Here is a 13,489-nt window from a genome sequence, read left to right as displayed (position 1 = left end):
TTAGATTGACCTGTAGAGGGTGCTGTGACTGTTGAGAAACAGATCTTAACATCCCAACTTTAAAAACTTCAAACCCGTTGAACATAACTTGGTAAAAGTGATATTATGTTTGTCTGCTTTGTGCTGCATTATTCTTTAATCTTGCATAATGTTTCAATTTGATGGCAAATTTAACTAAATATAAAGTAAACCAAATACATTAGATATTGGTTTACATTAAAAAATGTAATTGATCCATACAACAGCAGTTATGGAAAAAAAGGCTTAATATGCATACCATTAACAGCAATGCGGGGTTACAAACCACTTAACTGTTTTAGATAACAAAAGGTGACGCAGTTGAACCCGATTTGCCCTACTAGAAACTCTGATTTGACGTCTATTGTGTTATTAGCCCACTTTTGTAAGTGTGCCTGCATTAACGTCATTATCAGTGTTATGGGACATTTTCCATGTTGGTAGATTTGGCCTGTGTCTATTTAAGGGTGGTTTGCTGTAACCCTGATTTAATGAGATTAGCTTTGACAAGAGCTGCCGCTTGGCACAAATCCTCAGTTACTTGATGTCTTGGTCAGAATTGTACTCTCACCTTATCAACTTCTACTGCTGGCCCACATTTAAACACTGACAATATTACATTGGCATTTACTGATATACATTTATGTAGTAACTACAGAAGGTAAACTTTTTTTTTATTGTCAAAATTATTTTATTTAACTCAACCACAAATCTAGATACAGATTTAAACAAAATTATTATTTCTACCTTTCTAGTTGTAGGAAAAAAGAAAACTTGATTGAAATCTGAAATATTGTAGGAAATCTTTCTTATATATGTTTAAGTCTCAAGTTCATTTAGCTTTCTTAGGAATATGTAGGGCATCTGTTTGAATGCTGAAGGTCTAACTGTAACCCAGTCAGGAGCCCTGAATCTTAATCTTGAGTACCTCTAAGCAAAGACAGAATAATATTCTATGGTTACATGTTTTGATTATTTACATTAGTACTTCATTTTCTAAGTATCACAGTCAGATGTTAAATGATCTGCAGGTAAAACGACATATTTAACATCAATATTATTTTTTCAATTACTTCTGCGCTTACCTAAATAAAAGAAAATCTTAACTACTTAGACAAGAAAATGTCAGCACCACAGTTTCTCATTTACAATAAAACCTTAACGTCATTATAATTTGTCTTTTTACCTAATTAAAGACAACAAACACTTCAGCCTTACATGAGATTGTAAGGTGATTAAATAATCATTGTTTTAAAGCACACTGGCCAAGAGACGTGTTTAATGGTGGCTTCTACCCTGATGAGTTATTACAAACAGAGCCTAATCTGCTTCTCTGGCTAATTTGAGTCCCAAGGAAATAAACCCCTACCTAAAGCTACCCTGTAAGCCTGGCTCGCATCCGTTGATGTCACACATGCATCACAAGTAGCCACGCAGGCAGGTGAGCTAGATCAGATTATGTAAAGCACAGCTCTGCGTTGTTTTTAAAAGTGAACTCCCTTTCATCAATGGAAAGATTTCTGTGCCACTAAGAGATATATAGTTAAAATGATGCTGTATTTACATTATGTACACTATAAGAAAATAAACAGGGATGCAAAAATCTGATATTACAAACCCAAATGCATGTGAGTGGAATCCTAATTAAAACATTACTAAATGTGCAGGAAGGGTGAATTTTTTTAGGTTTAACCATTATTTTTAGCTGTTGTTGACAGCGTGTCAGGGATGCGTTCAGTTAAACAATATCTTGTCTGTGTCATCCAAGTCTTCAGTTGGTAAATTGATATAAAGTTGATACAAAGAGCAAAATGTAGTTCTGCAATGACTCGAATATTGTAAAATAACTATGCTTTCTGGGCTACAAAATCTTTGCATGTCTACATTTGGTATTTCTTGAAACGCTCTTTTCTCACTACATTTACAAGCCTCCAGAAATCTTTCCATGCGTTGACTGTTTTTTTAATCATACATATACAGTATATTAGACCCCTGCACGAAGCCACGAGAATTTTATCAAGCATGACCAGTTCAGGAGATGACAAAGCAGCACACAGCGCTGACATCAAGATTTTTCAGAAGGTTAATCAACACCATGGTACAAAGTGTCAAATGCTGTACTAAGATCTAAGATACTTCAAGTGAGAGTACAAATCTGATTCAGCAGCAAGCAAAAGGTCATGCATCTGACAAGTGCACTCTCAGTACTACACTGCTGTTCAAAAAATAAAAAAGTCACTACTTGGATTTAACCAAGCAAATAGGTATGAGCCTCCTACTGGAATATCACTGCTTTTATTATTATGTTTCAATTTCATTTAAAAAGTCATTTAACCCTAACGGATGCTTCTCATTTCTTAAACAACCATGTGGGAAGACACATTCTGTGGTTGTGGTAAAGATGTTAGTCTGTTTCAGAAGGGTCAGATTATTGGTATGCATCAAGCAAAACTGTGTTAAGAACTGTCCAACACATTCAACAAAATCTTGAACCAGTGTTTCGGTGATCACTTAGACGTTTAACGAAACCAAATCATGAAAAACACAACTCTATGTTTAATAGTGAAAGTAAGAATTTACACAAACAGAACGGGAAGGAAACTCAAGGGATTGAGACTAAACAGTCTTAAGAAAACCATTTATCAATGAGGCTAATTAGGGGGAAGAGGCTTCAATCTGCATAAAGATTGGACTTTGGAGCAATGGAAGAAGGTCATGTAGTCCGATGTGTCCAGATTCACCAGTAGGAAGAGAGGTGGTTGAAGTGATGCACCCATCATGCCATGTCCCTGCTATACCTATAGGGGAAGTGCAATGATCTGGGTTGCTGCACTTGGTCAGGCCTATGCTAAATAATGAGCATAGACCTGACCTAAAGAATTAATCTTTGCGATGTACTGTATTTTATACAGCAAACTGACTCTCTCATCTTTACCACAAGGTCTTGGTGAAAAAGAAACACTGGATGGAAAGAAATCTTGTGACACTGCAGAAGCTTTTTTGAATCGATGGGGGTGCAGCGTTTAAAGAGTTGACTATGATTAGCCAGATTATCTTGACCCAGTATCAGAATAACATATTTTAAAAGTCATGAGGTTATTTGTCAGTCCTCCACTATTATCTGAAGTTGGTAGGTTTTCTGTTATGAAATATGAAGTGTGTAAGCCTTTGGATGACTTGTCAGATGGTAAATACACAACTTTTTGGTTTGATGCATTTCAGTTCCATCTGATCCCAATCTTGAGAAGTTTGCCAGCTAGCTTGACCACACTAAGTTGGGGCCCTGCATTAATGTCAGTTGTTTCCATAGTGCCCCCTCTAAAGGTAATGCATCAGGTTCACAATCATTGAGAAGTATATGCAGAAGGAGTAATGGGATGTAAGCCTGATGCCAAACTTAAAGCTTATCCTTTTCATAAACATTCATGTGAGTTACCTGATTGAAATGAAGGCTACTCAAAATGCCTGCAAGTTAGTTCGGGCAGGCAACTCTACTTTGCTGCTTCCATGTGACCTGTCTCTTATACTAGAAACCATATATTAAACATACCCATCCAATCTGGGTGATCTATTTAGTTGCACAGTTGCTGTCATGCTCTCTTCCTCATACTTACTGTCACTGCTGCCTCCCAACAGGATAAGATACCTGCTTTTCATGTCACTATTGCTACTGCTTGCTTTTTAGCCTCTCCACCACTGCAGTTTCTGTCAGGGATTTTCTCAGTATTCTAATATCGAATTAATAAAACTTACACTACTGTTCAAAAGTTTGGGGTCACTTCCCTATTGAATCCCATGGCAAAGTGACCCCAAACTTTTGAATGGTAGTGTATCATTTTTTTGGGGGGGGGGGGGCATAAGTGCACACAGCTTCTTCAGTACTTGGTTGAGCCAAAGAGCTGGACAAATCTTTCTAACTCGTCCTGTTGAGTAGAAGAGTTAAGCTAAGTGCAGAAATGCTCCTTAAACAAGTCTTTAGCTTGCTTTTAAAAGTGGATAAGGACTCTGCGGATCAGACGGAGTTTGGTAGATTGTTCCACCACCAGGGGACAACAGAGGATAAGAGTCTAGCTACTGATTTTGCGCCACGTTGTGGTGGGAGCACTAGGCCTTTTACGCTGGCAGAGCGCAACTGTCGAGAGGGAGTGTAGCTCTGGATGAAGGAGTGAAAGTAGACAGGAGCCGTTTCGGTTATTGTTTGTAAGCCAGAAGCAGAGCTTTGAATTTGATGCGTGCTACAATTGGAAGCCAGTGGAGAGCGATTAGCAGCGGAGTGACATGAGCTCTTTTGGGCTGGTTGAAGACCAGACGTTCTGCTGCGTTCTGGATCATCTGCAGAGGTTTAACTGAGCATACAGGCAGGCCTGCCAGTAAGGAGTTGCAATAGTCAATGCGTGAAATGACCAGAGCCTGAACCAGGAGCTGTGCCGTGCGTTCAGTCAGGTAGGGTCTGATCCTCCTGATGTTGTAGAGAGCAAATTGGCAAGACCGGGCAACCGAGGCAACATGGTCCTTAAAGGTCAGCTGGTTGTCTACCATGACACCAAGATTCCTAGTAGAAGACGTAGGCACAAGTGTGATAGAGTCAAGCTGCACGCTTATCTGTGGCCGTAAGGAAGGACTGGCTGGAAAGACAATAAGTTCAGTCTTGGACAGATTTAGCTGAAGTTGGCGATCCTTCATCCATGTGGAGATATCAGCAAGGCATGCTGATTTTCGCATTGACACGGTTGTGTCGTCAGGTGGGAAAGAAAGGAAAAGCTGAGTGTCATCTGCATAGCAGTGGTAGAAGAAACCATGAGAGCTAATGACTGCACTGAATGAGGAGGTGTACAGTGAAAAGAGAAGAGGGCCAAGCACCAAGCCCTGAAGCACCCCTGTTGTCAGCCCATGTGATCTGGACATTCCCCCTTGCCAAGATACTTTGAATGATCTCCCTGTGAGGTAGGATGTAAACCACGAGAGGACAGATCTTGAGATGCCAGTCTCCGAGAGTGTGGAGAACCAGATATGATGGTTGACCGTGTCAAAGGCAGCAGACAGATCCAGCAATATAAGGACTGAGGATTGACCAGCGGATCTGGCAAGCCGTAGGGAATCAGTAACTGACAGGAGAGCAGTTTCAGTAGAATGGCCTTGCCTATTGCCAGATTGATATGGATCAAACAGGTTGTTGTCTTGGAGGAACTGTGAGACCTGACTGAAGACGGCACGCTCTAGTAATTTAGACATGAATGGAAGCAATGAGACCGGCCAGTAGTTTTCAACCTGGGCTGGGTTGAGTGTGGGTTTCTTCAGCAGCGGGGTAACCCGAGCTTGCTTGAAGGGAGCTATGAATTATAGCATTCCTTTAAATATTTGGGCTAACCGACTTTTTATAAATGTATAAATATAATGTAGAGGAATAGGTGTCACTTGAGCGGCCTTGAATGATATTAAGATTTAATATAAGCTTCTCTTCTTACTCACTTTCATGGCACTCCTTAAGCTCCTCCCTCAATATTCCTTTGGACTGCATCCCTCTGGTCCTGCTTTGGTGTCATCTTCGCCACCTCCTCTGGAAAAACTCTTCAACTGACTTCCCAACATTTGATTACATTTATTTTATCATATAGGCAAAAGGGAAAGGTAGAGAGGTTAATATAAAAAAAAATCCTTGGTATTTAAATCAAGAATTTTTTTTATCAAAGCTGCTGAGTACATAAACATCCCAATTTGAAACCTCACCTAATGTGTGTCACAGTGATTAGACTGTATCAATAACTTGTGGCTGAAATAAAACCACTAAAGAGCTTAGCTTATAACAGACACTCTCAGACAATGGAGTCTATTTACCTTGTCAACAACAAGATTGAGCAGGTTGGACCCTCTGGATGTGCACCAGCATTGTCTGCTTCCTTAAACCTGCATAAATTACTGCATTATGTTTACTAAAGTAATGACAGAAAATTAAAGAAATAATTCCACAGTGCTAAAGTACTCAAATTAAAATGAAATAATTTACCATTTACCACGAATGAATTAGATTTTGCTATTTGTAATGCTGCAAGTGACCACAAATTTCAGGTAATGAAGCAACACTTTACAGGAAGTTTGGTGCACACAAAGATTAAGAAAAGATGCCTCGAACCTGAACAACACTTGGAAGATGCTAAATGCTGCCTTAATGCCATAATAAGGAATTTTTAGTTCATGGAATTTTTCTAATAACTCAACTGAAATCAACAATCAGTCATAAAGTAGAAATTGGCCGTTTTGGCAGAAAAATTTAGGCAGTTAATAATAACTCCGGGGCTGCTGCTGGGGTCTCGGGTCTCTGGGCTGCCCTGGTCTGCCTCTGACCTCCGTAGAGGCGTGGTCGCATTTGCACGATCTCCCTCACCACTCTTCATGACTGATCACTCCTTATTCCTTATTCTCTGCATGCTGACACAGTCACTGAGTTGTCCAGTGGGTTTATATACTAAGAGATCATTCTTCTTTTTATTTTTCCTGTGAGTTAGTATCTGGTCGCTGTTATGCTACTTTCATGATTTGTCTTTTTGATTTGGTTATTATTTTAAAAACTCTTTTTTTTTTGTAAAAGTTGTAGGAAATTTTCTGGTGTGTTCATGTACAGGTGTAACAGATGGTGTGGATTGAAGGGTCGTTTCCTTCTGTCTGTGATGTTTTTGTCTCCCTTCTTCTTTCCCTTTTGCATCTTTTTGCTATTTTCCATCTTTTTCTGTCCCCTCCGGTCAGGTCCAGCAAGATTACATAGATTCCATGATTCAAAGTAAATAAATAAATAAATTAATCAGATTATCAAGAGGAGCCCTACCCATAGGCCTCCCCTTGGCAGAGCAAATTTGTTCAGCATGATACAGCAACCAGATTATCATTTTGCTTGCTATGATGCTTAAAGAGAAATCAGTAGAATAATTTTAAAAAAAAATTAAAAGTTTGTTTAAACAAAACATCACCAGATCAATTTTCTGAGAATATGCTGTATATCCTTATGTTCTGTGGGCTTTTATTTAAATAATCCACTCAGTCGACAAACAATTGCACTTCATCATGAATTACTGGTTCATTATAAGAATCCTTATGGGACCTGAAGGACTGAACTTAACTTAACTTCACTGCACTGAACTGAACTTCACTGAACTGAACTGAACTAAAGAGGTTGTTAAATACTCAAAATCTTCCTGATCAGTTCTACTGTCTATAGGGCATGCCATATATTGTCTTAAGATAAGAACATTATAGTCTTAGCACCTCATTGGCCTACAACCTATGTACCCAACACAGAACTAATAAGGCTCTGGACATTAACCTTGTAGGACTTAAAATCACCTAATTATGCAGGATTTGTTTTAGATATTCTGTAGTCTGCAGCTACCAGAGAGCATGAAGGGAACATGGTCCAGTTTAGAAAAGTAGAAAAATTATGATCTTCATCCATTTTTATGAATAAAGCCAATGCTTTGAATGCCGGTGTTACTGAATGAGCAACTTGAGATTACTTTAGACATGGGTATCTGCTCAAATAAAGGTTTAAATTAATACATTTATTCATTTTAATAGCAGCATAATTATCACAAAGCACAATTTCTTAAAATGTTTTTAATAACAGTATTTCCAAATTTAAAAAAATGCCAAATTCTCAGTATTGTGCATTGAGCAGAAAGAAATCCAGCTGAACTAAACTGAACTAAAAACCTGTGAACTTGCAGGTTTTTATCTGCAGCTTTATCAAAGATGAGTCCTCAAACCCAACAGGTCACATGTACAAAGCTGATGATTAATGCAGTAAAGTTATTGTGTTAACAAGAGGAAAGTAACTGGGCTTTCCATCAACCAGGCAACCTTGTTTTTTAACTCAAGCTAACTAAATTTTATGTGCAGTAGCTCAGAAAACTACACTCTTACATTTTGCTGTGAGTATGTGGATTTTTTTACTTTTACATTTAGGCTATAAACAGGTTGTTATGTCATTTATATGATGTGTCATTTGTAAGATTTTAACTCACTTTCTTCAAACCTCATTGACAAGCTTCGTTAGCCTTAGGATTATTGTTTTAATAGTTAATCTTTGCTTTATTGGCGTTAATAAGAGAGCATTTTAATTTTCTTTTTTTCTGTTGTCCTGCTGGGGCTAATTATGAAGTACATGCTTTCAAGCTCTGAAGACATGCCTGAGATTGACTTCATTGAGGTTGTAGAGCCAGTAGGAAAAAAACACGATGCTGCTGCTGTCCAAAGTGGATCTAACATTTGGACTTTCCTCAAAAGAAATGCTTTTGTCATTCTCACAATGGCTGCTGTTGCGATAGGTAAGTGGTCTTACTTCTGAATACTAAGGCCTCTTTTAATTTTACCACCATTACAACACCTTGCTGGGAGTTTCTTCAGCTCTGCTGTATGAATTGACACCCCATAACTGGCATTTTGATCTAGAAACTGATTTGCTGATCTATGTACTTGTTTCCCAAAAGGAGTTGGCCTGGGCTTTGGTCTGCGACACATTAACATGTCAGTCAGGGAAATTAAATATTTAACGTTTCCTGGAGAATTGCTGATGAGAATTCTGCAGATGCTGGTGCTTCCTCTCATCATTTCCAGTCTGATTACAGGTTTGCTCCATATCTTAAATCCTGATTTAGCAGTTTGGCCAGTAAATAGACTGGTTTTTACTCACATGACAAGTTAAAATCTTCCTAATAACGGTAAAACAACAAAGCAGATAAACTCAATTAATGCTTCTAGCTTATGTAAAGGTGGACAATTATCAGTAAAACTGAGGTTTACAAGTAATCTGTGATTGCCTAAAATTCCCAGTGAATAGACAAGATTATTTTATTTAGATATCAACACGTTTTTCACCAGAATCCCTTGTTTTTGTTTTTTGTTTTGTTTTGGGTTTTTTTGTTTGTTTGTTTTTTTTTTGCTTTTGTCCATTCATTAAATTTTATAGATAGTTTTGCTTCTTCCCTACTATTCATAATACTATATTAAATCAAATATTTTTCTAAATTATTTATAAATCCTAGATACATACATATATTCTTGCCATTGCTAAAGTTCTTACAGCATGCTTATACAAAGTGTAGGTTATTGAGAGGGTTTCAGTTAGTCGAGCCAAGATGTATTTCTATGCATTTTTTACATAAAAATGGCTCATTCATTTGTCCCATCTCTAAAAGAAAAAAAAACAAAAACAAAAGTAATTAACTTTAATTTGTGAGTTATACAGTTTTCCACCCCTTCCAGCTGTATATAACTTAACATCTTAACTAATTATATATTTTCAATCTTACATAATAGGAAAAATAAAAAAGTAACTTTTATGGAGCTAACTGCATCTTGTGTCCTAAAATCTGATCAGTTTCTTTTAGCTTTATTTGTATAGCACCAACTCAGAATAAAGTCTTCTTCAGGTACTTTTACAGATATAGTCCAATTCACTACAATCCAATTTAGTTCAGTTTATAATAACTGTGTTAATGTAAGCCAGTTCATAAAAAGAACAGCTACAAATTGCTTTATTTATTTAAATTCCATGTTTGCATTTCAGGAGGGCATGCAGTTTGTGTGTTCAGGATGTTTTGTATGTTTGTATGTTGTATGTAAAATTTAGTGGTGGGTCAGTGATCCAAGAAATGAATAATCTGAAACCCGATGCAAGCCATGAAGTTCTACACTTTACAACAACTTCTTTCAATTTCAGGCATGGCAAATGTAGACCGAAAGGCTTATGGGAGAATCGGTCTTAGGGCCTTTAGCTATTACATGCTTACCACTATCATGGCTGCATTCACTGGCATTACTCTGGCTATCCTTATCCAGCCTGGAAAATCATCCAGGCATAGCTCAGAGTCCTCTGGTGGTGAAGCAGAGGCTGTGCAGAGTGTGGATGCTTTCCTGGATCTGATCAGGTGTGTATTAAAGGCTTTCCAGGGCACCTAATTCTAACATTTGACTGTGTATTTTTGACCATGCCTGCCACTGACAGTTATGTTTTGCAGAAACATGTTCCCCTCAAATCTGGTGGAAGCTTGTTTCAGAAAGGTAAGATTGGTAGTCTCAGCACTGATATTATAAATTAACTGTCGCCAAAATCTGTTAACATTTTATCCAGTATAAAACAGCTTACTCCAGCAGTAACTCTTCAGAAAAGCATCTCAATGAAGTCAATACGACTGAAAATAGTGAGTCCTTATTTTCTGTCTGTATCTGTGATAATAATCAATATCCAAAGAAATGTCAGTTATGGTACTACAAATATTGTTATTACATTATTATTTCACAACTAATTTGACTTTTTCTTCTGGTTAGCACCAATTCCTGGGACCTCAGATGGCATCAATGTTTTGGGGCTGTTAGTCTTCTCCATGGCATTTGGCCTCATCCTGAGCAGTATGGAGACACAGGGAAAGCCTTTGAGGGATTTCTTTGACTGCCTGAATCAAGCTATCATGCTTCTGGTTAACACAGTCATCTGGTAAGAGGAATAGGCTAGTATTAGCGTTAGGTGGTTGTGTTGTTTTTATCAATGCTTGTATTTAGCATTCTGTAGGCTTTTTTTAGTGTTATCTTTTGTTTTGTCTTTATGTTTGTGGTGTGGTTAGAATGCCGTTTACTTCCTGGGTGGTATTGTGTGCTCAGTCTGTTTACTGTAAATTAATCTGTTGTTTCTCCTTGGCTCTACAGTTAGCTTAAGTCATTAAATCCTCTTTGCTGAATTGCCATCTATCTTTAAATTAGGTATTCACCAGTGGGAATTCTCTTCCTGCTGGCAGGACAGGTTGTGAAGATGACAGATGGAGCAGCGATTGGTCATGACATTGCCATGTATACTCTCACTGTGATGATTGGCCTCATGATCCACAGCCTCTTCACCTTGCCCCTCATCTATGTCACAGTGACACGAAAAAATCCTTTGAGGTTTATGGGAGGTTTCCTGCAGGCTCTTGCTACTGCCTTTGGGACATCATCCAGGTTAATATTAAATGTACAGAGCTGCAGACTCATTAACAATGATGGAATGAGAGAACTTTATTTTATATGTGTTTGGTTACAGCTCTGCAACTCTTCCTGTTACCTTGCATTGTATGGAGGAGAATCACAACATGGACAAACAAGTGACACGCTTCATGCTCCCTTTAGGAGCAACAATGAACATGGATGGCGCAGCCCTCTATGAAGCAGTAGCTGCTTTATTCATAGCCCAGGTTAATAACATGGATTTTAACCTTGGACAAATCATTATCCTCAGGTAGGGCATGTCCATTTCAAATTCATTTACAGAACTTAAATGAAAGATTTAGAAATCCATGTTTAAAGCATTTTGGTCAGGTTAATCACCAGGATATTAAAGTTACATGTAGTGGATGTAATAGTTTTTTATTTTATTATAATATGTTTCCTTAGCTTGTCATGAGTCCATGCTCTACACTTCTTTCACTTGGTTTGCTTCTGCCTTACATTGGGAAAATTAAATTCCTAAAAAGTTTGCTGATGGTTATTGTACAATTATACTGCATGCCTCTGCAGCTTAGAGCCATATGAACAAGTTCCACCTGATTTCTTGGATGTTGAAACAATAATTATACTGTATGACTACAGTATTATCATTTTCTTTTGCCAAGTTTGATTGTCACAGCAGCAAGCACTGGTGCAGCAGGCATCCCACAAGCCGGAATGGTATCCATGGTGATTGTGTTGGCATCAGCTGGACTGCCTACTGAAGACATATCACTTCTCATGATTGTTGATTGGATTCTGTAAGTGCACATTTTTATCAGATAAGAATGTATCTAGAGTTAAAGTGTAATGAATACAATACAGTGATAGGCTCTCTAGTTAAATAAAACAAAATCAACTGTAGAAAGTTATGTTCTTTTTTTTGCTTTAAATGAAAAATAAAACCTTTTCTTATACAAAATTTACTGCATTTACAGTTTTACATTCAACAATTTGATTAGATTAAAAATTACTCTGCCAATTTGTTTTTTTTCCAGTTCAGCTGTAACACAGTTAAGCTTTACCCGAAAGGCACAGTAATATATAAGTTGCTTATAAGTTTCCAACCTCAGATCTTACTGTATCTGGTTGACAGGGATCGTCTAAGGACTGCCACCAACGTGCTGGGGGACTGCATCGGTGTTGGTGTAGTGCAGCATCTGTCCAGTAATGAGCTACAGCAGTCCAGCCGCACATAAGGAAGTACTTTTCTGAGTGGAATCATGATGTGTTGGTGTCAGTGGTTTTTATGCTTTAAATGTCGACAGAAATCCCTCAAAACAAATATTGGTTCTTTAGAAATGGCACAGAGTGAAATTGAAAAAAACTTCTTTTTTTTTTTTTTTATCCAACACCTGGTCCTGTAGTGTCGTGGAACTAAAAATTTTTAGACTTATTTTTTTAGTATTCAAGAAGCATTTGAGTTAAAAGCACCGTCCACATATTATCTGAGTAGTACATTAGTCAAGACACAAACAACAATACTTTGCCCATGACTTTATTTATTTTTATGGAAAAAGTTTTGGGAAATCAGTTAGTAAGACCCAACGACTATCCTAATAATCTGTTTCCAAAATAAGTATGGATCATGAAGCCATGATGTTGTAACATGTTTAGACAGTGATTTAGCATTTTCTTGCTGAAATAAATGAAATTTTTCCTGAAACAGACTTCATTAGAAGTATTAATAAATATACAACAGACCAAATGACACTTTTTTTTTTTTTTTTTGACTCAGGCAAATAAGCTCAAGTCAAGGCTGCGGCATCTAAATATAAATAAAATCTGATGTTTTTATAATCGTTTTAATTTCATGTCATTTGTGTAAGCAGCAAAAAACTGTTTGTCACAGAGGTTGAGGTCATGCAATAATTTACAGAGCCAAAAAATTGAATTTATTATTAGTTTTAAATCTTATTGAGCACATAGATTTGTCAGTTTTTTCTAAATATTTTTGTAAAAATTACATCCTTTTGTCTTTACTTTTTTGATTTTACATAAAGAATAAAGAAGTGAAGGACCTCTCTGTGATTTTAAAAAATGTTCTTGCTATACTCTGTTATGTTACTCACCTGCTGCCAAATAAATAGTTGCTATGTAAGCATTTCTGTTTGTAAAGCATGACTTTTTACATTGTGTTTTCCCCAAGTCCCTACTTCTTTGAAACTTGTTGCGGGTATCAAACTCAAAATGAGTTTATATTTTAAAAGTCAAACTAAATTTATCCATTTTAACATTTAATTTGCCATCTTCATTCAAATGTGCAATACATTCGTAAAAATTGATCTTGAATTCCATATTATTACAAGCAGCACTACAAGACAAGTCCAGGGTTTCCCAAACCAGGGGGCCAGGCCCCCTAGTGGCAGCCCAGAGTTACGACAGGGGGTCAGGTTAGGCTGGATAAAATGTATAGTTTTTGTATTTCTGGTAAAACATGGACAAATTGTAAAAGTACTAATGGACA

General features: G+C 37.3%; 1 protein-coding gene across 1 annotated transcript; it reads left to right on the top strand.

Moving 5' to 3' along the window:
* Nucleotides 1–8,161: 8,161 nt before the first annotated feature.
* LOC121644609 (excitatory amino acid transporter 1-like) lies at nt 8,162–12,761 on the top strand. Its single transcript, XM_041992679.1, has 10 exons — nt 8,162–8,333; nt 8,496–8,633; nt 9,728–9,935; nt 10,026–10,068; nt 10,139–10,208; nt 10,336–10,501; nt 10,765–10,998; nt 11,081–11,275; nt 11,649–11,783; nt 12,119–12,761. The coding sequence occupies exons 1-10, from the start codon at nt 8,162–8,164 to the stop codon at nt 12,219–12,221; spliced, it is 1,464 nt and encodes a 487-aa protein (XP_041848613.1). The 3' UTR covers nt 12,222–12,761.
* The last annotated feature ends 728 nt before the right edge of the window (nt 12,762–13,489 follow it).

The sequence above is a fragment of the Melanotaenia boesemani genome, chromosome 8, assembly GCF_017639745.1.
Source record: "Melanotaenia boesemani isolate fMelBoe1 chromosome 8, fMelBoe1.pri, whole genome shotgun sequence".
NCBI lineage: Eukaryota > Metazoa > Chordata > Actinopteri > Atheriniformes > Melanotaeniidae > Melanotaenia > Melanotaenia boesemani.
This window is presented reverse-complemented; position numbering and strand designations above follow the sequence as displayed.

Coding starts and splice junctions, on each gene's coding strand:
- LOC121644609 (XM_041992679.1), top strand. CDS start 8,162: ATGAAGTACATGCTTTCAAGCTCTGAAGACATGCCTGAGATTGACTTC. Junction 10,502..10,764: donor CTGGTTAACACAGTCATCTG/GTAAGAGGAATA, acceptor TCTTTAAATTAG/GTATTCACCAGTGGGAATTC. Junction 11,784..12,118: donor ATGATTGTTGATTGGATTCT/GTAAGTGCACAT, acceptor TCTGGTTGACAG/GGATCGTCTAAGGACTGCCA.